The 23,062-nt window shown below is 47.0% G+C and overlaps 3 protein-coding genes across 3 annotated transcripts in view; 2 read left to right on the forward strand and 1 right to left on the reverse strand.

Annotated features, from left to right (window-relative positions):
- The window catches only part of CCDC23 (coiled-coil domain containing 23), a 3,642-nt gene extending 3,431 nt beyond the window's left edge, over window positions 1-211 (reverse strand). Inside the window, exon 1 of the mRNA XM_004678872.2 lies at window positions 145-211. The gene's annotated coding sequence lies outside the window, so the exon portion shown is untranslated. The remainder of the gene's footprint in view (window positions 1-144) is intronic.
- A 5,657-nt stretch (window positions 212-5,868) lies between these two features.
- On the forward strand, window positions 5,869-16,405 carry ERMAP (erythroblast membrane-associated protein (Scianna blood group)). The gene is made up of 11 exons (XM_004679458.2): window positions 5,869-5,902; window positions 6,042-6,131; window positions 6,332-6,667; window positions 8,549-8,665; window positions 9,191-9,223; window positions 10,787-10,819; window positions 12,011-12,031; window positions 13,042-13,062; window positions 13,161-13,187; window positions 13,274-13,300; window positions 15,134-16,405. Exons 1-11 carry the CDS (start codon window positions 5,890-5,892, stop codon window positions 15,838-15,840), a joined length of 1,425 nt encoding a protein of 474 aa, XP_004679515.1. The 5' UTR covers window positions 5,869-5,889; the 3' UTR covers window positions 15,841-16,405.
- A 2,015-nt stretch (window positions 16,406-18,420) lies between these two features.
- On the forward strand, window positions 18,421-22,780 carry ZNF691 (zinc finger protein 691). The gene is made up of 2 exons (XM_004678873.2): window positions 18,421-18,468; window positions 21,351-22,780. The coding sequence occupies exon 2, from the start codon at window positions 21,360-21,362 to the stop codon at window positions 22,212-22,214; it is 855 nt and encodes a 284-aa protein (XP_004678930.1). The 5' UTR covers window positions 18,421-18,468; window positions 21,351-21,359; the 3' UTR covers window positions 22,215-22,780.
- Window positions 22,781-23,062: the final 282 nt, after the last annotated feature.

Here is a 23,062-nt window from a genome sequence, read left to right on the forward strand (position 1 = left end):
GAGGCTCCCCTCGCGCGGCTGCCCTCTCCCGGGCAAAATGGCGGCGGGCGGCGCCAGGGAAACCGCCTTCGCTCCCGGCCTCGGGACTCTGGGCCCTGCCGCGCCGCGGACGAGGCCCCGCCGTGGGACCCTCGGGTCTCCTACCTCCGGGCCTCGAGTCCCCAGCCTCCGGGCCTCGAGTCCCCAGCCCGCCGCGTCGCGGACTGGGCGGGGCCGCGGAGAGAGGCGGAGCCCGGGGGCGGTGCGCTCCGGAGCCCCGCCCACGGGCAGGTGTGCGCGTGCGCCGAGCGGGGGCCACCACGTGGGCGGCGAGACCGGGACTTCTTGCGGAGAAGAAACCTATTTTATAATGTGGAGTAGATTATCTGGTAAAGTCCTTTCTGAGATAGCAGTAAATATATTATAATGTAAATTGTTTTGAATAGTAAATTGCTGAAAAATAGTTGAGCATAATTTCTAGTTACGTATTCTCACTTCAAAAGTTACATATTCACACTTAAAAATGACTGAGGAGGGCCTTCCCTGGTGGCGCAACCGGTTAAATCCCAACACTGTGAAGCTACTCACAGCCGCTTCGGCACTAGTTCAGTACCCGGGAGGTGACCCACCTGGCGTGGCAGACCTCGCCTGTCTCGCCCACTGCTCCCCTCAGCAGTGTACTTTCTCAGTCTGCGTGTTCTGCTCCCCTCTGTCTCTGGTGAATCCTCTCACCTCCCCTGCACCTCTGGCCTGTACCCCAGTTCTGTATGGATAAAAAAAAAAAAAAATGAGGACTCCAAAGAGCTTCTGTTTATGTGTTATATTTTTTTAATTTGCCATATTAATAGAATTAAAACATTTTAAGTATAATTATGACTTCATTGAAAAAGGCTATTGTAATATGGAATGAACTTTTTGTATACTGCTACCTTGCATTTTGAATGTATCTTTTACTTATTCATGATTTTGTCAGGATATTTACTGGTCATTTGGAAAATTTTGGCTCACTGAAATTAAGTAGGTCTTTTAAAAATGAGATGTTTCATTACACCACATCAAAAAAAATCACTTTCCTTAATGTCACTATTAGTCTTTCATCATTGGGAAGCTGTCAAGCATACAGTAGCAGAAAAAGTTTTCCAAAATTTGAATTTTTACTCAGATATTGAATTAGCAAATTTTCTTTTCAGCCACAAAAACTGTCAGTTGTTTTCCTTGACAGCTGTGACAGTGTGCACTTGGTGCGTTTTGAAGAAAATGTCTGCCAAGTACTCAGTCTGAAGAATCATAGAATGTCCGTACTTCCAGGTAAGAACTGTGTTCACCTCTCAATTGTCTCATTTTGCCCACACTTCAACTACTAAAGCACTTCAAGGAATGAGAAAGCCGTCATTCCTTGATATGCGCCAGGACTGCTCTGTCTGCTTTCCATGTTGTCACACCAAGTATCCAAAAAATAGGTATTCAGTAGTTGAGATATAATGAAATCAATACAGGCTGTTTGGGGGCACCCCCTTGATATGTACTAACATACCAGCAGTACCCCATCATTGTTCTTGCAGCATTATTGAAACTACCATCATTGAAAAAGGGCAAATAACATCTTAGTGTTATTAAAAAAATATTATCAATAAGGTGTAGTCAAAAAATGCATCCGGTGGGGCATGGATACATTCTGTGAATCAATCCTGGTGAATTTCAGCATCTTCACATATATTCCGCTAAAAGCAGAGTGCGAGATAAATCATTCAGTGAAGAGTTTATTTAGTAGGTGACCCCAGGAAAAAAAAAAGTAAGCAAAAAGGGATGAAAAAAGTGATAAAATGTGTGTTATTAAACTACTCATGACCTTGGGCTACTGAGCCCCATCCAGCTGGGAACCCTCAGATGCCATGGGACTCAGAACTGTACCCCTGCAGGTGCCAGGCTGGAGCATTTCCCACAGAGTCCCATCACTGCAGCTTGATTCTCCAACACTAGCTTTCCTGAAGACCTGGGCACACAGGTTGAACAGCCTTTCCAGACTGTAGAGTGCCCACTCAGATAGACAGAGAGATGCTGTGACTGCAAGGTGGCCTCCTGGCAACCTGCCTGCGTGTCACAGCGACCCTGCAGTCGAATAGACTAAAAGGACAAGATGTGGCCCCCACAGCTGTCTGATAGACTGAAAAACAAATGTCGGATGAAGAGGAAACCATGGAGAATGACGTACAGGATGCTCCGTCTTTATAAAGTTCAAAAATATATAAAAACATAATGCATCATTAAGGGTACAATTATCGAGTTTATGAATATATAATTATGGACATTATGAATATAGAACGACCGATGTTCTGAAAGCAAGACGGGTAGGCAAGGCTTATCACATGTGGGGAGACAGCAAGTCCACTGGTCAGAAAGCACGAGAGGGGGCGGAGAAGGAGATACAGGTAGTGAGAGAAAGGAGGTGGCTGATGGGTGGGTGTCTTGGAAATCAATCTTCAAATGTACTTGGGTTTGGAAAGTGAGAGAATAGGCTTTTCAGAAAAGGTGATGGAATCAAAAGGTATGGCGGAGAATTACTGGGCAGATAACTTGGGAGGGAAAGGTAGCTGAGAGGCCACAGGCCCTCACCGCCAGTGGCACCCAGAGTTTCCCTCGCTTTTGGGGAGCCTCTGCTTTGCACCACTCCTTTATCAGGAGTAGACAGGCAGGGCGTGGCTTGTTGGTAGGAAGGGTCGACTGGAGGAGAGTCGTTGGGCAGAGTGAGCCCCTGAGGGCTTTAGAATAAAATATGTCCTTTTCCTAGGCCCAGCTCCAGAATCCTGCCCAAGACCTAGGCTCCCCGGATGGGGGGAGGGAGACTTCTCAGCTTGGAGACCCCAGCTCTGCCCGTGAGGGGCAAAGGCCCTTGATTCTGAAGGTGGTGAGTGTTCCTTTCTTCTTTCTGCATTTCTTTTAGTGTTTTGCTTTTTCACAAGCCTTAGGTTTAATGGAGAAGAGAGCCCCTTAGTGCTTACTGACCAGAAAGTTGAAAGGATGAAATAGAGCCCCAGTTAGCTGTCACCCAACAACGGGGGACAAATGACAAGGGTCTGGGTGGGTTTCTAAAGATTCTCACTTAAGGATTCTGTTCTTGCTATTTATTATTATAGCTAACATCTACATCAGCCTTGCTGTTAGCCAGGCTCTGTGCTGTGTGCTTGTAAACTAATCCTCTGAAGATTTGCAGTGTCTTTTTAAGCTACTTAAATTTATTCAGGGAACTTCCATTGTGTGTTTTATATCCAATTTAGAAATTTTTGAAACTAAACTGTTTTAAATTTAAATGTAAATGACTGGGGAAAATATTTTCAACATGTATAGTAGGAAAAAAGTGTTATTAGGTGAAGAATTTTGCAGAGTACTAAAGAAACAAATACAAAAATAGAAAATGGACAAAGACTATAGGAAAGTAATTGACAAAGTCTAAAAAACAAATATTTTTCAGTAACAAAAAATGCAAATTAAAATGAAACCCCATTCACTGTTTTTAAAGAGATGCCATTTTGTTGCTTATTAAATTGATAATGATTTTTTTAAAAAGATGTAAGATGTGTACACTGAAAACTGTAAAATGCTGCTGAGAAAAATTAAAAATACTTACATTAGTGGAGAGTAAACCACATTGGCCAGAACACTCAACAACTGTTACAATGTCAATGGTCCTGAATTTGTGTCATGCATGTTAATCTTTAGGAAAGGAAATCATATTTTGTATTTACGAGGGGTACTTTCTGCATAAAGGGGTTCCATAATCACTCTGGAAAGTGAGGAAGTCATTGCCAGTTTTGTAACTTTTGATACAGGGCTATGCATCCATTTATCCATTCATTCATCTATTCATTTATATTTTACATTCTGTCCACTTCCAGAAAGGATGATGTTAGTTTGGTTGCATGATATCTGGCTATGTATATGATCACCTTTGCTGTTCTACGTATAAAATAAAAACAATAACACCTACTTTTAGCATTATTATCAACACTGAAGACAATATATGTGGAATATCTACAGAGGCAACAAATAGGGGTTTACTAGTGTAATACAGAATGACACTGACAATGCAAATATGTATTTATGGTTTAGCATTAATGCAATCATGGGTTCATAGAAAGTTGGCTGTTATGATGTTGATAAAATGTCTATTCTTAAAGATTTATTTGTTTTATGCACATAAGAACTAGAGTACAGGCCAGAGGTATGGGGCGGGGGAGGAGGGTGGGGATGGACAGTGAGAGGATTCACCAGAGACAGAGTGGGGAGCAGAACAGGCAGATCTACTGACATACACTGCTGAGGGGAGCAATGGGCCAGACAGGAGAGGTCTGCTGCGCCTGTGGGTCACGCCCTAGCCGGGGATTGAACTGGTGCTGCAGTGGCTGCGGACAGCTTCATAGTACATAGGGAGGACACTGTATCTCATATATGTTAATGAGATTATGAGGGAAGAAGGGGCCATTCTGATCAATGAGATCAAAAGAATAAATCCTGGAGATCTGTTTGGTGATTGGGTGCTTATTACCTCCGTGTAGAAAGTATGAGATAAGAGACCTGGCAGGCTTCTTCATTTCCTGGTCACAGCGCTGAGGAAGGGACCTTGCTGAGCTGCTGCGGCTGCAGCTTCTTTTGGGGGCCCTGGGAGAGGTTGTGCAGGATGTCCAGCTGTGCCCTCACCGCAGCGAGCTGATTCTTCTTCCCTTCTTATCCATCCTCCTCCTCTTTCTTTTAATATAGATGCTTTCTGATCACTAAGGTTATACACATTGAAGGTAGAAAACTTAGAAAATATAGAGAAAAATACACAAGGAAAACCATAAGGATCACCTTTAGCCTTTGCCCATCTCCCATCCCCGCTCTGAAAACAGTCACTGTTAAATGTCTCCATTCCTGTCTTTCTTTCTAAGCATCTTCTCCCTAGAATATATCTTATTAGATACAATTTTTTGAAAGCTATTATCTGGGTTATAGTTATAGCGAAAATTTCCCAAAGCAACTGTTATTATGAAATGCTTCAGGGTATTTCTTTGCGAGAATGTACCCTAAACCATCAAAAACTTTAATGGGCTTTGAAGGTGTTTTCAATTTTTTTCCTGTTCACATATAACTTTGTGATGAACATCTTACCATCAGATCCTTATGTACACCTTTATTTCTGGAAGTGAATGACAGGCATCTTGGAGGAGTCAACTTGTCTAAAGCCACATGGCTGGCTGAGTCCAGGGCCCATCTTCTTAGCCATGCAATGATCTATCAGTCTAAGACTGGGCTTTCTCCTCTTCTTTGGCATCTCTTATTATTTAATTACTGGCCTCAGTTCAGCATGGAGTTCTGTGTCTATCCAAGCATGTCTACCCAGGGGAAGTTTTAAAAACTCCAAGTTGGGCCCTCCCTGGTGGTGCAATAGTTTAAAGCTCAGCACTGTGAAGCTATCGAAGCCACTACAGCAAGAGTTCGGTCCCCAGCCAGGGAGCTGACCCACATGGTGCAGCAGACCTCTCCTGACCCACCTGCTGCTCTCCTCAGCAGTGTACTTCAATAAATCTGCCTGTTTTGCTCTCCTCTACATCTCTGGTGAATCTTCTCGCCTCCGCATCTCTGGCCTGTATCCCAATTCTGTATGCATAAATAAATAAATCTTTTTTAAAAAGCCCCTTCAAGTTGAGGAATTGGGGTCAGGGCAACTCCAGGGGACCCTAGGCTCTTCCTTCTTCACCTTCTCATCCTCAATCACCTCATCTCCATCATCACCCTTATAGCATTTACAACCATGACGCCGCCTTCCATGTGGGGCTCTCGCCTCCTTCCATCCTCACAATAATCTTGCGGGAAGGCATAGACATTATACCTGTTTTAAAGATGAAGAAACAGAGTCTGGAAGAAGTTATCACCATGCTACCCAAAGGTAAAGAGCAGGACTGGAATTCCATACTGATTCTGGAGCAGGCGATATGCAGCCTCTGTGTCTACCCGCCTCTAATTTGCACCCTGAGGCAGTCACACTGACCAGCGCTCTCTGCTGTCGCCCACATCTATCTTCTCAGCTCGGATAGAGATGGCAGGTTCCGCTGGCTCCTGGCTCCCCGGCTGCCTCATCACACTGATCTTCCTTGGGCTACCGGCGCACATGTCCGGTAAGGGCTTCCCAGTCTTTCTCTGCCTGCAACATGGATGATGGAGCCCCAGACATACGAAGGCCTCATTTCTTTTGGGTTCTGCTCTTGGCCCAGGCCTTCCGTGCCCTTTCAAGCGCCGTCCTTCCCCAAGACATCCCCCTCCTGTCCACCAACAGCGTTTGCTCTCTCTTCCCTCCCTTTTGTGTCTTCACTCACAGGGAACAGCAAGTTCCACCTGGCCCCGCTAGGGGGCACCGCCAAGCTGCTCTGCCCTCTCTCCCTCTGGCCGGTGGTGCCCAACCAGGTGCGATGGCTGCGGTCCCCGCAACCCGGGAGCTCGGCGCGGGCTGTACACGTGTTCCGGGATGGGCAAGACCGGGACGAAGGTCTGATGGCAGAATTCAAGGGGAGGACGGCGCTGCTGAGAGACACGCGAGAGGGGAACATCACCCTGGAGATCCGCGACGTCCGGCTGGAGGATAGAGGGTCTTACCGATGTCAGGTTCAGGTCGGAAACCTGAGTCGAGAGGGCACCGTGATCTTGCAGGTTGCAGGTTAGTCATTTTTTAAAGGTCATGAGGTCCTCCCAAGATCTGAATCATGGGGGGCACTTACTGCCCCACGTGGCCTTATAAAGGTGTTAGCCAGGGACACTCCTCCCATTGGGAGTAGCATGGGGGGTGGGAGAGGGAGACATCCAGATAGGTGGGGGCAGGTGGGGCGACCTGCTAGAGCTGCCTGGAAGTCTCTCCTCTCCAGTTCTAGGCTCCGACCCTTACATCCAGGTGAAGGGCTATGATGCTGGATGGATCCAGCTGGTGTGCAGGTCGGTGGGATGGTTTCCGAAGCCTTGGGTCGAGTGGAGAGACCCTCAAGACAGGGTGCTTCCGTCCCTATCTGAGGATCACTCCCTGGACGAAGCGGGCCTCTTCCGAACAGCTGTGTCCAGCAGAGTCAGGGACAGCACTCTGGGGAATGTCACCTGCATTATCCGAAGCATAGCCCTGCACCAAGAGAAGACCACAGCCATGGTCATAGCAGGTAAAAGTCAGAGCAGAACACGGCCGAGGCACCTGATGGTTCCAGAGAAAAGTCTGAACCTACTTTTATGTTTTGAACTCTCAGAATAATACATACTTGTAGGAGCCTTAAAAATATACATTTTGAAACTGAAAATGTCTTATAATCTTATACATTGAAAAGAACTACTGCTAACATTTTGGGGCATTTCTTTCCAGAATTACTTGTATGTGTGTAACTCAGAGTTGCATATGTTTATATATTTATGTCTTGTGCCTACGTTTCTCCCACCCCACTTACATTGTCATGGCCCTTAAGTAATTCTGTACAGCATTATTTTTCAAAGTTGCACAGTGTTTCATTGTGATTCTAGCATAATAAGACTAACCAATGCCTTATTTTCTTAACATCTAGAAAGTTTCCAGTTCTTTCTCATATTATGAATAATGGTGCACTGAACATCTTTGCACATATTTTGAGAAGTGATTCTGATTATTTTCTCAGAATACTTCTAGAAGAAGAATGTGTCCAAAGGGGTACACATCTTTTAAAGACCCTTGAAACATGGTGCTCTGTGGCAGAGAATGGTGTTGTTAGAGCCAACAGAGATGTTGGCGTGGGGTCCCAAGTGGTGAGGGGTCATGGGTCTCTGCTTATACTTTGCCTCTCTTCTCTCTCTGTCCCCTTTTCTTCTCTTACTGCTGCCCCTATCTTTTGTGCCTGATGGCTAAATCTCCCAATAGCCCAATGGCACAGGACAGGGCTGTTGTCACTCCCATTTACAGGTGGCAGACCAGGCCTGAAGAGGCCCTGTCTCTGGTCCGAGGTCTCACAGGGTCGAATGTGGACTCCCACCCAGCACAGTCTTTTCACCACTTGTCATAGCACCTCTTCTGCTCTTTTCTCCTTTCCTAGTTCTTTCTTTTCTACTTTCTCTTCTGCTTAGACATTAGGCCTGCTGCTATGGCCTCATAAAAATTCTTTTGCCCCTGCTGACGGGGTCAGAGAAAAGGGGTGGTTGACTGCTCTACCACTGTAGTGAGAATTTGGGGGGGTAGGAAATGGGTGCTCATGAAAAGACTGTAGGTGATTACTGAGGAAGTGCCTCCAGTTTTTCAAAGTCCTTGGACAATTTTCCCATCAGATTATAGGTTAAACTGGGTTGTGTTTTAACCCACTGACCTCAGGCAGGACCATTGAGCCACTCCTGAGAGATGAACCTCTCAGGTTAAAGTCATCCCTGGCTTACCCAGGGTTTCAGTGACTGAGAGAAGCAAAGAACCTCACCGACCTTGGCTGGAGGCCCCTCCCTGGAGATTATGGAGACAGCTGGGTTCTGTGTGCTCTCTCGGCCCGCGAGGTGGCCCCTGAGCATGGGTGTCCTCACGGCTGGTTACTAGGGGCTTCTCTTTCAGCCCCCTCTGCAGGGAGGGTCTCCTCCGCAGAAGTGGCTCTTGCTGTGATCCTGCCTGCCTTGGGACTTCTCATCATGGCGGGCATGTGCCTCATTTGGAAGCAAAGAAGATCAAAAGGTAAGTAAGTGGTCAGGAGTCCGAGCTGGTGAGGGTGAGGAGATTGTGGCTTTCCTTGGAAACGGTTGGGAGGAAGTAGATAGGACCACCATGCGTGGGTTAGAGACCCTGCACATTGGTGGGGAGGAAACTGGGTCCTCTGGGGTCTCAACCTGCAGAGGGGATTGCAGAAATTCAGGATGTTTCCAGGAAAAGCTGTGAGTTCCATCTTTTGAGATATTAGAAGATCTGGTCATGTCAGCCTTCTAATTAAAATATCCAAGTCTATGCATTGGATGAAAGTTTCATAATGTGGTTGAAATCACAAGATCTCAGGCTTGCAAAGGACCTTGAAAGTCATGTGATATATAATGCAGTAGCCCTCCTCCTACCTGAAGGTTTGAAGACCCTGTGATCCTCCCAAGGGGTCACACCACAGTGACCCGGAGTAAAGTCCTTCTCAGGCAGCTCGGCCATCTTTGGACAACTCTGCTGTTAGAAACACCCCGTTCTGAGCTGACTTCTCTCTCTCTGTCTCTCTTCTAGAGAAGCTTCTCTATGAACAGGTGATGGAGGTAGGTAAGTGCCTGGGGTTGGGTGGGGTGTTTCTGATTTGCTCAGCCCTGTCCCCTTAGCATCACTCACCTAAATTCTGTACCTGAAAGTCCCTACATCTGCTGTCCTTGCTGGTGGTGAGAGGGACCTACACCCATTGTTTCCAGTTTTTATGGAATCTTGATTGTAATAACCTGCTCTCGGTATATTTGGTGATTTCTTTGTTTGTTTGTTTGAGAATGCACAGCTTGCTTTTATCCTGTGGAAGTCATACAGGTATAACAGGGGGATTATTATTTATTCCACAAATAATTGAGAATTACCTACTAAGTGCTGGGGATTTAATGGTGAGTAAAAGCAGAGACAGCCTTTGCCTGCCTAGAGCTTTCTAGACAGGGAGTTTTGTGCAAATGAGTCTTTACAAAAGTAGTTGTAATCTACAACTGTACAAACACTACACGGGGTTCTGAGGGCAGTGAAGACTATAACGAGGAAGAGCCAGCCCTGGTCAAGGTGGGGGAAGAGACCCAGAGGAAGGTGGTGCTTGACCTTCGTGGTGGGCAGGTGTGGGGGGAGAGGAAAACCATCCACAGCAACAGTCAGGGAGGAGTAGAGCAATTTGAAGAGCTCAAACACATGCAGAAGTGGCCTCCTGGTGGTGCAAGGGGTTAAGCGTCAGCACTATGAAGCTGCTGGCTGTCACTGCAGCACAAGTTCAATCCCTGGCCAGGAAGGCGACCCACACAGAGCAGCAGACCTCTCCTGTCTCACCCACTACTCCCCTCAGTGGTATATTTCAGATCTGCCTGTTCTACTTGCTGTTCTGTCTCTGGTAAATCCTCTCATTTACCCACCCCCACATCTCTGGCTTATACCCCAATTCTTGTATGCATAAATAAATAAATCTTTTAAAGAAACATGCAGAGGGCCCTCCCTGGTGGCGCAGCGGGTTAAAGTACAGCACTGAGAATCTAAAGCCACTTCCGCATGAGTTCGATTCCCGCCTGCCCCGGAGGTGACCACATGGCGCAGCAGACCTCTCATGACCCGCCCGCTGCTCCCCTCAGCAGTGTACTTCGTAGATCTGCCTGTTCTGCTCCCCACTCTGTCTCTGGTGAAGCCTCTCACTGCCCCTGAGCCTCTGGCCTATACCCCAGTTCTGTATGCACAAATAAATAAATCTTTAAAAAAAAAAACAAACATGCAGAAGTAAGAGGACAGGTGACTTGGGATGAGGCTGCAGATGTAAGTTGGGTTCAAGTTATGAGAGGCTTTGTAGCTCAGTGACGTTATAGGTCAGTGACCTTATAGACTAGGTGAAGGATCCCACTCCTCCGAATAGCGGTAAAGCAGTGAGAGGTGATGTCCCTGTAAGAATTGTGCTTTGAGCTGTAGAGGTGAAAAGAAACTGGAGGGACAAGACTCAGGACATGGGGGACCTGTGGACCACTATTTCTGTCATCCAGATGAGAGATGATGGCCTGAATCAGTAAGGTGGAAGTGGGGTTAGAGGTGGACAGCAACAGGGGCAGGTAAACTCAAGGGACTGGCACAGAAACTCATTTTCTTCTCTTTTCCTTCCTTTAGAAAATCTTCTCTCAGACCATGCAAAAGAAAAAGGTAATTATATGTTTACAGTAAAGGAACAAGTAACAAATACCATATTCTTTCTCTTAGTACATAAATGCTGGCAGTCTGTTATACACATGCGTGCACACACACCCACATTCTTCATTAATATTAATGGCATTTACTTTCCAGTATCAGGGGCTGTGTGGTTGATGGTAGCGGGTGAAGTGGAGGGATGTCCATGGTCAAAACTCAAAGGTCTGGATTGTGATGAGCTCCTCCTTTCCACCAGCCATCTAAAAAGAAGGTCTCTACTGTTTAAACACATCTCACGGTGGACAGATGGGACATACGTGCACTCCAGGGTCCATACAACCTCTGTACTGACAAAGACACTGAGGCAACAGGGGCCGAGCCGGGGGGCTGCAGGTGCCTGCCTCAGCAACTCCTGCTCAGGCCATTAGTCTGCACTTAATGGCCTTTACTTTTCTGAGCTCTGGTTTTCTTCTCTGTAACATGGAGACAACAGATCCTCTTATTGGACTGTTTTTAGGATGAAAAGAGACACCTTAAAAGGCCTACCTCCTGCAGTGCCTGCCTTTTCCTTATTACAGCATTTGCTCTGGGTCCCTAAGGAAAGGTTCAGGCACTCGGGGCCCGGGGCCTCTCCTCCACCAACAGCAAGGCCTCTGCCCTTTGAAAGTCCCTTTGGAGGACAAGTCGCTGGCTCAGGAAGGGCTTCACATGCCTCTTCCTCCCTGACACGGCCATGTTGGTGAAAGTGTGGGTGCACTCTCAGGGATTCCAGTCAGCCTGCCCAGAGCAAAGAACAGTAGGGTGTGGGGGGGTGGGGCGGTGAAGGCCTCTGACACAGATTCAGAGAGCTGGTTTGAATCCTGCCTTCCAGGCCACTTCCAGCTGACCTGGCATGTTTCCATGTCCCTCTTAGCCACAGTCTTTCTGTAAAGTGGAAACAATAATTATATGCACTTGGTATTACTGAAGGGTTCAGTGCTTACCTCATTATAGTAGAGCATTACAAATGGAGGCCATTAGTAGTGGAGATGGTATAAGTAAACCGTCAGCTCTGAAGGGCCTGGATCCTATTCAGCCTCATCACCTCAGGGCCCCATGCCTAACACTGGCCCAGCCCTGAACACAGGCCCGGCAGGGACCTCAAAGGCATAACTTAAATTCTGTGCTCACTCATGCTTCCTTCTCTACTTTTTTTTTCCCTTTCAGGAAGGCTCCATAAAGCCCTCAGTAAGTTCCTCTCCTCATCCAAGGCACAGCCCCACTGCTGCTGACATCTTTGCTGTTGGAGAAGTGGCTGGGGCCTTCCCTGGGGCAGAAGTGAGGGAATGGGGGTACTTCAAGCCATGGAGGTGTGGGGGGCTAGGGATCCTTGGCTTTCAAAATTTCTCTGCACAAACAACCATCATAGAGTCTATAAATGGGACACATTTTACGAAGGAGAGGTAAGTGGTATCATGGGGAGGACCCACCACCCAGGCGCACGATTCCTGAGGGTGGGACTTGAGGTGGATGCATCCTTGTTACAAGGAATACACCAAGCAGTGCCTCTCCCCCATGTAAAGTCATGTTGAAGGTTTTTGTAACATAAAGATCTTCAGATGGGGCATGTTTTATTCGACATTGAGAAACTCTACAGTAGAAAAGCTCATAGGAACTCGGTGAGAGCTGTATTTTTTTTAATTAATTTATTTATTCATATAGAACTGGGGTACAGGCCAGAGATGCGGAGGGTGAGAGGATTCACCAGAGACAGAGCGGGGAGCAGAACAGGCAGATCTACGAAGCACAGTGCTGAGGGGAGCAGCGGGCGGGCCAGGAGACGTCTGTGGTGCCATGTGGTCACCTCCGGAGCAGGCGGGGTCAAACTCATGAGGAAGTGGCTTAAGCTTCTTACTTCTTAGTGCAGTGCATTAACCTGCTGCACCACCAGGGAGGGCCCGAGAACTTGTATTTTATTCTCCTGCAACATCGATAGCCACTGATATCAGCATTGCCCATCTGTGTGAATTGAGTTATTTATTCAGTCTGCAGCTCAGGTTTGGCTCATAGAAATTTGCTGCCGTGACTCTGGGGACCCTTGACGCACGCCTGGAAGGCATTGCCTTTGCAAACACTGCTGAGGCAGGCTCAGGGCGCTGCTAGTGAGGATCTGCTGTGGGAAGCTGTTGGGATGGGTCTGCGGTGTGTGGCAATGTGGAACAAATCCTTGTTCTGATCTAACTGTTTTTATTCTTTAGAGAAACTCCGGAGTGAACTGAGTAAGTCCCCTATATTCTTACATCTTCATTACCCGTTTACCTCCTGTTGATTCTGTACTGCTAGCGAGAGCTCATCCCTCTTGTTTCTGTCTTTACAGAGCTGAAAAGAGCTGCAGCAAACTCAGGTGAGATATTCTTGCCCGAGCTTGACCCCCACCGGCCCGGAATTCTCTTCTCCATCTCTGTAACAATCTGTCCTTATGTCTTTCAGGCTGGAGAAGGGCCCGGCTACACTTTGGTGAGTGGCCTCTGTCAAATCCACCCATATTTCAGAGCCCACTGCTCTGTCCTTTGGAGTGAGGACTATATATATATATTTTTTTAAAGATTTATTTATTTATTCATACAGAACTGGGGTACAGGCCAGAGATGCGGAGGGTGAGAGGATTCACCAGAGACAGAGCGGGAAGCAGAACAGGCAGATCTACAAAGTACACTGCTGAGGGGAGCAGTGGGCGGGTCAGGAGAGGTCTGCCACACCATGTGGTCACCTCTGGGGCAGGCTCTGGGGCAGGCGGGGATCGAACTCATGCAGAAGTGGCTTTAGTTTCTCAGTGCTGTGCTTTAATCCGCTGCGCGACCAGGGAGGGCCGTGAGGACTATAATTTAAAGATCTTTTCAATCAAATCTGCTTATCAGCTTATCAAATTTTTTTAAATCTTCATGATTTTTTTTGGGTGTCACATTTCAATTTAGAAAATGTTCCATCTTTTAGAATACTGGTAACTATGTTTTGATCTTCTTATCTTTTTTTTTTTTCTTAAGTTTACTAGTTATTTGCATTTCTTCTTGGCAATTAGTCTGCTCCTGTCCTATTCTGGTTACTTTTTGATTTGTGTGGATGCTTTCTATATAAATTATATACCTCTGTTATATTTTTCACAAATTACATTTCTGAGTTTTTCATTTTAATTGTATTTTTAAGCTTTTTTAATGCATAAGTGCTTTGCTTTTATATAGTCAGATTTATGAATCTTTTCCTGTGTAGGCTTCGGGTTAAGGACATCCTTCCTATCCTACGGGTGAGAAACAGCCAGTGCTCCCGTCTCTCTTTCCACGTGTAGCCATACCTACTTTCCCTGTAAATGTTTTCCTGGGAGCTGGTGATTGAGAGTCTCACGGAAGAAAGAAATGTGTTGGAGAGACGCTCCAACAATGTAGGCAACAGAAGTTTTTGTAGTCTTATTCTAAAAGATTTGTACATATCTCTTTCAACTTACTCCTAAAGAGTTTGTGTTTTTTGCTGTTCTTTGCATAACTATTATTTTCATGGCTTTGTGGTCTTTACTGATTTTCCAGGCTGTTCATTCTTCTTCTGCTCATGTTGTCTTCCTTCAACTGACAAGTTTGGCCCTAGAGGCAACATCAGATCACCTTGCCTGGCATTCTGAGAACTTACAGACCTTTCTCTCTCACACATTCTGGTTTATTCCCACCACCTTGACCAAGTATGGATTTCTCAGATTTAACTCTCCAAGAAGACCCTGTTCCCAACCTTGGGGAAGGAGGGAGACTTACTGGACCTTCATAATTTAAGGAAGAACCCTTCTCTTGATAATAACATTTTAAAGTAATCACTATAGTTTTTACTAACAAATTGAGCACCACACTGTGTGAAGAATCACTATCTCATGCATTAGCTCACCAAATCTGCTAAAAGATCTACAGCACAGATGCTGTTATTATTCCCACATACAAAAACAGAAACTAAGGGTTGGGGCTAAGTAGCAAGTCCAAGTTCATGTCACTGGCATGTTGCGGAGCTGGGACTCAAATATCCTATCTGGTGACTGCGTCCAACATCAGTCCCTGTGTCTATTATAATATAGGCGATTCCTTTGGGCCACAGACAAAGGGCCAAGCATGGTCACAGACAAATGGAAAGCTTTCCCTCTTTTACAGGAAATTTAGGAAGCTGGTAGACACTCTTTGGTTCTAGAACTTAAGAGGGAGAACAAAAACAGGTCAAGGACAGTGATGGCAAACCTAGAGATTATTTTTCCCTTAAAGCTCCCAGAGACCTCTTAAGATCTAGCCTTTCCAGACCTCACCTCTCTGTGACTCCCCGCAGTGGCCGTGACCCTGGACCCAGACACGGCACATCCCAAACTCATCCTGTCTGAGGACCGGAGATGTGTGAAGCTTGGAGACCGAAGGCAGCCTGTGTCTGACAACCCCCAGAGATTTGATTTCGTGGTCAGTGTCCTGGGCACCGAGCACTTCACGGCTGGCTGTCATTACTGGGAGGTGTATGTGGGCGACAAGACCAAGTGGATCCTGGGGGTGTGTAGTGATTCCGTGAGCAGGAAGGGGAAGGTCACTGCTTCACCGGCTAATGGGCACTGGCTTGTGCGACAGAATCGGGGGATCGAGTATGAAGCACTCACCTCCCCACAGATCTCCTTCCGCCTGAAAGAGCCCCCACGGTGTGTGGGAATTTTCCTGGACTATGAAGCAGGAGTCATCTCCTTCTACAATGTGACTGACAAGTCCCACATCTTTACTTTCATCCACAGTTTCTCTGGCCCTCTGCGTCCTTTCTTCGAACCTTGCCTTCACGATGGCGGGAAAAACACGGCCCCTCTAATCATCTGCTCAGAACTCCAGAAATCAGAGGAATCAGTTGTCCCCAAGCCAAAAGAGAAAGGTCACGCTAATGGAGATGTGGTCCTGAAGATGGACCCTTCCTTACACCCTCCCAGGATGGCTGATACCATCCTGCCCTGGTCCTCTGACCTAGGCCCGGCCCTCCAGGGGCTCAAGGCTCCTTCTTTCTAGGGGTGACCCTCACTACCTACTTGTCTGTGCATCTAGCTCTGGAGTTCAGTTCCAAGCCCGATATCTAATTCTAGAACATCATCTCCATCCCCATATTCATACCCTTGTGTGGCTTTTATTTCTTCCAGAGTCAATTCTAAATAATATCATTCTCCTGGGGACTTGAAGTTCCCAGTGGCATGGATGGAGAATTCTCGAAAAACACATGAGCAATCAGAGTAGGTTTAGGTGGTGATTGTAAATGCAGGTCACCAAGATATAGGGGTTTGCTACTTGAGGGATCATTTAGAAGAAAAACATCTTGTCTGTGCTTATCCTGTACTTGGGCTTTAGACATGAAATCATGGTGCCCAGCCTGATTCCTTACTTATCCCATCAAGAATTGCTTTTCTCCTCTTTCCTCTGTTGGTTCAGACCTCTTTGCCCCCAGCCCAATTGTTAAACAGTAAACATATGGGATGCATAATCTTTTATCAGAAATATGGGGGAGGAAGAAAAGGGACAAAGACTGGAACTTACTAGTTCCTTGATGCTGAATACAGTAGAGTTTGGTGACATCCAGAGCTAATATTCTATTGCCTTCAAAGCTAATTTATCTTTTGATGATAATCAAATGAGTGGACTTTAAATGTGGTAGCAGTACCCCCCCAAATTCCAGAGCACGATCATGCTGCTAGGAATTTTTGGACTTTAAATCTGACCTTGAAAAGACAGAGACATCCTTCTGGGATACAGAGAGAGCCAGTTAGGAAAAACGGCAGTTTTCACTGCCTGTGTCAAAGCTCTACTTGGTTATTTGTGTAGCAAACAGCCTCTTTGGTAGAGAGTATTGATTTCAAATAGGAAGCTGATAGACCAGCTTTGAAGATAAATAATGAAGGTGCTTTTGGGGTGTGGATTGCAAAAGAAGTCTGGTGTCTTCCAAGTTGCACTGCATATGTGACCAACCTCCTTGTGGAGATGTCAGCTGTTGCAGAAGGGTCCACAGTTCTACCCAACAGAAATGGGGTCTTTCTCTGTTAGCACCTACAAGAATGTTCTCCAGCTTCAAGGCTGACAGACTTGAGACCCAGGGAACACTGCAATTTCAGTTTGAGACTGAAGGTAGGAAAAAGCCAATGCCACAGACTGAAAGTTGTCAGGAAGAGTTCTCTCATTTGGAGGAGGGTCAACTTTTTGGTTTTGTTCAGGCTTCAGTTGATTGGAAGGGAGTCACCCACGTGAAGGAGATCAATCTGCCTTATCAGTCTACCTATTACATGTTAATCGCACCCGAAATTCCTTGTAGAAACACCCAGAATAATGTTTGATAGACTATCTGGGTACACATAAAATTAATCATCATGGTGCCTGAGTGAAATTTTTCATTTGCTTTTGTACAGTTCTTAAATAAAAGTTTGGTATCTGTTCCTTGACATGCTGTGATTTTTCACTGTGAAAGATAAGTTGTAAGGAAAAGCTTTGGGTTGGTAAGGGAAAAACATTATGGGATTGATTTCCAAACAAAATGGAATCTACCCAAGGAAGCCTTTAAACTACAGTTTAAAATACGGCCACAGTTTTTTCCTTGCCTGCTCAGCATTTTATTTACAACAGTTTCTAAACTGCTATTACGTGGGGGGTGTTTATATTTCATTTCGTTTCGGCTTCCAGCACATTTTCCTGAATATCCCAATCTTAAAACTGACTGACATTGTTCACACTGCCTGCATGCAAACCGGGCCTACCAGCAGGAAAGAGAAGTGACTTTTGTGAAGGTAGTTTTATAGATGTTAATACACTTAATCCTTTCATCTAGTCTGCCAGGAGTTTCCTAGAAGGGGGAAATGGTGCTCCTTAATGGCAAGGTAGGACAGCCCGTGTTGTGCGTCTGATTGGCCTAGCACTGATGGCAATGACTTTACCTTGAAACACTGCAGATATGAGACACCTGTAACTGTTAGGCTATACTACATTAGATTTTGCTTTTGAAATGAAATCTGAAAACACAAACAAAACAGAAACCTAGTCCTGGACATAACTCAGGGGTCTTCTCTCTGGGTTGATGTAGAACCGTCAGGACTGGGAAATCCCTGCAGGGTCGCTGAGAGCGCTGAAGTGTTCCCTGGAGCAGGGAAGGTTTACTTTCTTCGACATGCGGACTGGGTTACCTCACCTTGCAGTTATGGGCTGTAGGCGCTGCGGGAGGCCGACAGTCCAGTCACCAGCGCAGAGTAAAGAAAAAACTAGGGTTACGATCCCTCGGAGAAGATGAAGCTTTACTTGATCGACAGCTTTTCAGACAGCTGGTCCTGCTCGGTGGGCTTTTAATGGGGAGAACGAAAGGAAATGCATCGACCTGAGACGCCACTCTGCACCGCTTGGTTCTAAACTTCGCAAGTTTCTTCTTAGCGGCTATGATTTGCCTCCGGACTCCAACTCCCAGCAGGCCACGCCCGAGGCCAGAGTTGATTGGCCATTTTGCTTGGGTTTCTTACGTTGTGGCAGCTAGTTCACCCAATGGGAAGGAAGAGCAGTTCTCGAGAACCAATCCTGGAAAGGCAGGGCGGATCCTTTCTCGGTTCCGGCTCCGGCTCCTCCCCCGGGCGTCCGAGGCGGCGCTGTCCCTGACCGAGCGGCGGGAGCGAGGTGGGTCCGGGCTGGGCCCGAGGTCTTGGGGGGAGGTGGACACCGCTTTGCGTGGACAGAGCATGGCCCCTTGCCACTCGCCGGGGAGTTGGAGATTGTGATTGTGCTCCCCGAACACATTGGGTAGCAAAGAGGGCCCCGCGGTGTCTCCGAGGCTACCCCGGACCCCGCTCCTGGCCGGCGCGCCCAGGCTGACCCTCCGCCCTTACCCCCAGCCCTTCCGTGTGGGCTTGTGAGGACTCCGGGCCCCCGCCACTGACCGCTGCCCCTCCCGCCCCAGACGCGCCCGACAACTCTGAAGCCAGGTCCTGCCTTCTGGAACGTTGGTTCCCCAGGACTCAGCCCCTACACACAGTCCACCCGCCTAGGCCTGCGTCTCCTGACTCCTTTCCCCCTGGCCCCTGACCTTCTCCTTGGGCCGTCTAACTTCTGTGGTCTTCTATCTCAGACCTGTTGTCCAGCTCCCCTGTACACTTCCCTGCTCTTCAGCACCGTCCCAGCTTTTCCAAACTCCTCCCTCTTCTCCCCAGAGCTTGACTTGGCCCTAAAGATGAGGAACCTGGGCCCTTCAGTCCACTCTCCAGCTTGGCCCTTCGCTCGAACCCAGGTTCGTGGCCTGCCTTCAGCTTCTGTGGTCAACACCCCATCTTCTTGACTCTTACTTTGTAGACCGGCCCCCCTGGCCACTGCCTAGGTGCCTCCTGTTCTAGGTTCTCCTTGTACCACTGAACTTCTGAGAACAGTGTGTCCCTTTCTCCCCCAAATCTCTGAAATGTGAAATGGAAATGTTTCTGTATTTTACCTGTCACTATTTTCTTAGTAGATCTTGGGGTCTACTCAGCTCAGCAAGTCCTGGTCTTGCTCACCCATCCTGTAAGTCCTACTTCAGATCCCACCTTTTCTGCAAATCTCCCCATCCCTGACCCCTTCAGAGAGAGATGCCTGTGACATCTCTGGTGCCTTGGTGGCACCAGGTTTCCTTCCAAACTTCCCTCCCCACTTCTCTTCTGCTGAGATGCGTGCCCTGTTTGAAAGCACAGGCTTTGGAGTGATGGACATAGGTTCTCTCTTCATTTGTCCAGTGCCCTTGAGCAAGTTGTAATTTCCCTGAGCCTCAGTTTCTTTATTTCTAAAATAAGTTGTGAAAATGAAGGTTGTCAGGAAACCATAAAAGCACTGAGGAATAAAATTGTTTCTGATGTTTACTTGCATATTTGAAAGTCAGGCAAGACTGTTACTTTTCATATTACTTATCTAAGTTCTTCAGTAAATACTCCCTAACAGGGATGGGTAAACTTCAGCATGACTCCTTTGTTTTGAATAAAGTTTTATTGGAACACAGCCACATTTATTCTTTGATATGCTGCTTTTTACAACACAGAGGAGGAGCTGAGTAGTTACAATAGAGATCCTGGGTCCCCAAATATTTACTAAGTATTTATTTACTACCCGGCCCTTTCCAGAAAGTTCATCGGCCTTCTCTATTTTGAGTTTAGGGTATATCCATATCTTACATTTTAAATTATATCTAGGCTTCTACAATTTTTTCTTTTTCTTTTTTGTTCTTTCCTAACAAGATCACCTAAAGAATGGATCCTTTTCATTCTTGTACAGTAACTCCTGACTTAATCTGTTGTCCATGGCTTCTCTGGAAACAGACTTCAAGCTAACAATATATGAAGAAAGCAGGTTCTTGAATGTTACTGTTATCCGTCTAGTCACTTCTTTTGTTCTAGTTTGCCATTTTCTTCTCAGTGTTATGCTGCAACTAGGTTATTCCAGGACCAGCTGTATTCGTTGCAGGGTGAGGCTACCGTGTCCTTTTTAACACCAAGTCTTGCATCACTAGTGATGGAGTTGAGGCTCAGAGGGATTGAATAATTTGCAGTTATGATGACCTGTGTCATCCCTGGGGTCCCGCCCTAGCTGTAGTCAGTGCCCTTGCCATTACTCTGTTGCTGTTTTCCAAAAGTTCTTGTTGACTTGAAGAATCATCAGTCCTTCATTTTCTGTCATCAGTGTCCTGTCAGAGTCTGTGCTTCCTTCCCTCACCTCTTTGTTCATGGCACTCCATTCAGTATCTTTACCAGCCCACTCGGCCTTTTCAAATGTTATTACTTCTCCAAGGTCCAAAAGAAACCTACAAGTGTTTTCTTCCCCTCACCCCTGTCCATGACTGAGTACTGAAAGTAGCCTGTGCAATTTCACAAGCCTACTGATGTTTGCATAAGTTGTGTGTGTGTGTGTATGAGACAGATTTTGTGTCCGTGTGACTGTGTGGTGCTTGAGAGTGGAAGTGGGTACTACCAACCAGAACAGACATGGCCCATGTAGTAAGCCTTGAGGTCCCGGATGTTAAGCCTGTAGTTCCTATGGTATGGCAAGGTCTGGGAAGGGAAGGTGACAGAACATTTAAGAGGATTCAAAACTTCAAAAATTAGAGCTTGTGATATATTCATGCAGGCAAATAGATGGATAATTTTAAGAAAGTTTTTTCAAAAAAGACTAAACAGTTAACATATAGTTAGGCAGAAAAATTGAGCTCATTCTCAAATATAATCTCCTTACAGGTGATTTATAGTCTAGGCTCATTGCTTAGTGGTTTTTAGAAACTATTCAAATTGCACAAATATCTGTTGATGGTAGACAAAGTTGATCATTTCTTTTTGCTCTGGGGGTAGCTTTAAATATTTGTTGGAGTTTGTCCCTTGAAAGTTAGTAAGTAAAGGCATTCTATCCAAATATTCCAGTTCGTTGAGGTTATTTCTGATGGATATAGACCCATGGGCAAGGTGTACACCCCTTCAGCCTGAACTAGAGATTCTCTGTGGTCTGGCCTGGCTCAAGGAATAAAGGTGTTGGCCATTTGTGTTCATCCTCAGGGTTCAGAGATGGGCAGTGAGAAGGAACAGAATCCAGAACAGCACCTGCCTGAGGACGGGGAGCAGGGTAAGCCTTGGAGAGTGGATGACTCGGAGGGTTTTCGGATTCCAGATGGGGAGAAAGAGCACGAGCAAGAGGGCGTGTCAGAGGGACCAGAAGGGGCCCATCTCCAAAAGTCATGGCAGAAAGACACTGCCCCAGCTGGAGAGCCAGGGGACCCCCTGGCTCATGCAAGGCCCGAGGCCGGAGAGAAGCCCTTTATCTGTGCCCAGTGTGGCAAAACCTTCAATAATACCTCCAACCTGAGAACACACCAGCGGATCCACACCGGTGAGAAACCTTACAAGTGTTCTGAGTGTGGCAAAAGTTTCTCCAGAAGTTCTAATCGCATCCGGCATGAGCGGATCCATCTAGAAGAGAAGCATTACAAATGCCCCAAGTGTCAGGAGAGCTTTCGGCGGCGCTCAGATCTCACCACGCACCAGCAAGACCACCTGGGCAAGCGGCCGTACCGCTGTGACATCTGTGGCAAGAGCTTCAGCCAGAGCGCCACACTGGCTGTGCACCACCGGACCCACCTTGAGCCGGCGCCCTACATCTGCTGTGAGTGTGGGAAGAGCTTCAGCAACAGCTCCAGCTTTGGAGTGCACCACCGCACCCACACGGGCGAGCGGCCTTATGAGTGCGCCGAGTGTGGGCGGACTTTCAGCGATATCTCTAACTTTGGAGCACACCAGAGGACCCACAGAGGGGAGAAGCCCTACCGGTGCACTCTGTGTGGGAAGCACTTCTCCCGGAGCTCAAATCTTATCCGCCACCAGAAAACACACATGGGAGACCAGGCTAGGGAGGAGCCCAGCTAAAGGAGAGACCCACTGAGAGAGTGAGGGAGAGCCAGTGAGAGACCCCAGCCTAGTATAGGAAGATCTCTAGGATCTGCTGCTGCCCCCTTCACCTCAAGCCTTTCATCCCAGTTGGGCTTCTTGTTGCCAGTAGCTAGGGTCTCTGGGAAGTCCTGTGGTGGGACTCAGCAAAAATCCTTGCTTTTTCCCAGGCTAGTTTCTTACCTTGAAAAGTCAGAGGACCTGGTATTGGTGTCATCGCCTTAGAGTGAAGGAGAGTAAGGAAAGGCTTAGTACATGCTCACATCATGGAGGCAGCTGGCTCCTGACATGAGGAAGTACCTGTGAGATGGGCGTCCCTGTCTGAAGGGCGCCCAAACCATATATGAACTGCAGTGGCCTGCTAGCTCCTACCTTCTGCGGCCCAACTTTGCTTCCACATCTTTGGGCAAGGGGAGCAGCCTTCCCAATGGAGGGGATCCCCTTGGCTTGGAGAAGAGGTCTGAGGCCCAGGACTTTCACACTCCCATGTTTGTGACTTACTACCCCCATTCACCTGCATCTATTTCCCCAGGTGATTAGCAGTAAAGCCCTTCAATGAAAAGGACCTGTGTACTTATTTGGGGACTTGAAAGAAGTGGGGAGCTGGGGAGAGGTCCTGTGGCAAGGGAGTTGAAATCCAAGAAGGGATGCGTGGCTGCTCTGAAATGCAAAGGAAAGCAGGCTGAGTCTCTGGGGTCTTTAAGAGGAAGGGGAAGGAAAAGGGGTATCATTAATTGAGCATCTGGTGTGCCATGGCTGCCACAGATGACATTTACTTTGCATATAATATTTAGTCACCACAACCACCCTCAAGAGAGTAAGATGAA

The sequence above is a fragment of the Condylura cristata genome, unplaced genomic scaffold (assembly GCF_000260355.1).
Source record: "Condylura cristata isolate star-nosed mole 26May11 unplaced genomic scaffold, ConCri1.0 scaffold00008, whole genome shotgun sequence".
In the NCBI taxonomy this organism is placed as follows: Eukaryota; Metazoa; Chordata; class Mammalia; order Eulipotyphla; family Talpidae; genus Condylura; species Condylura cristata.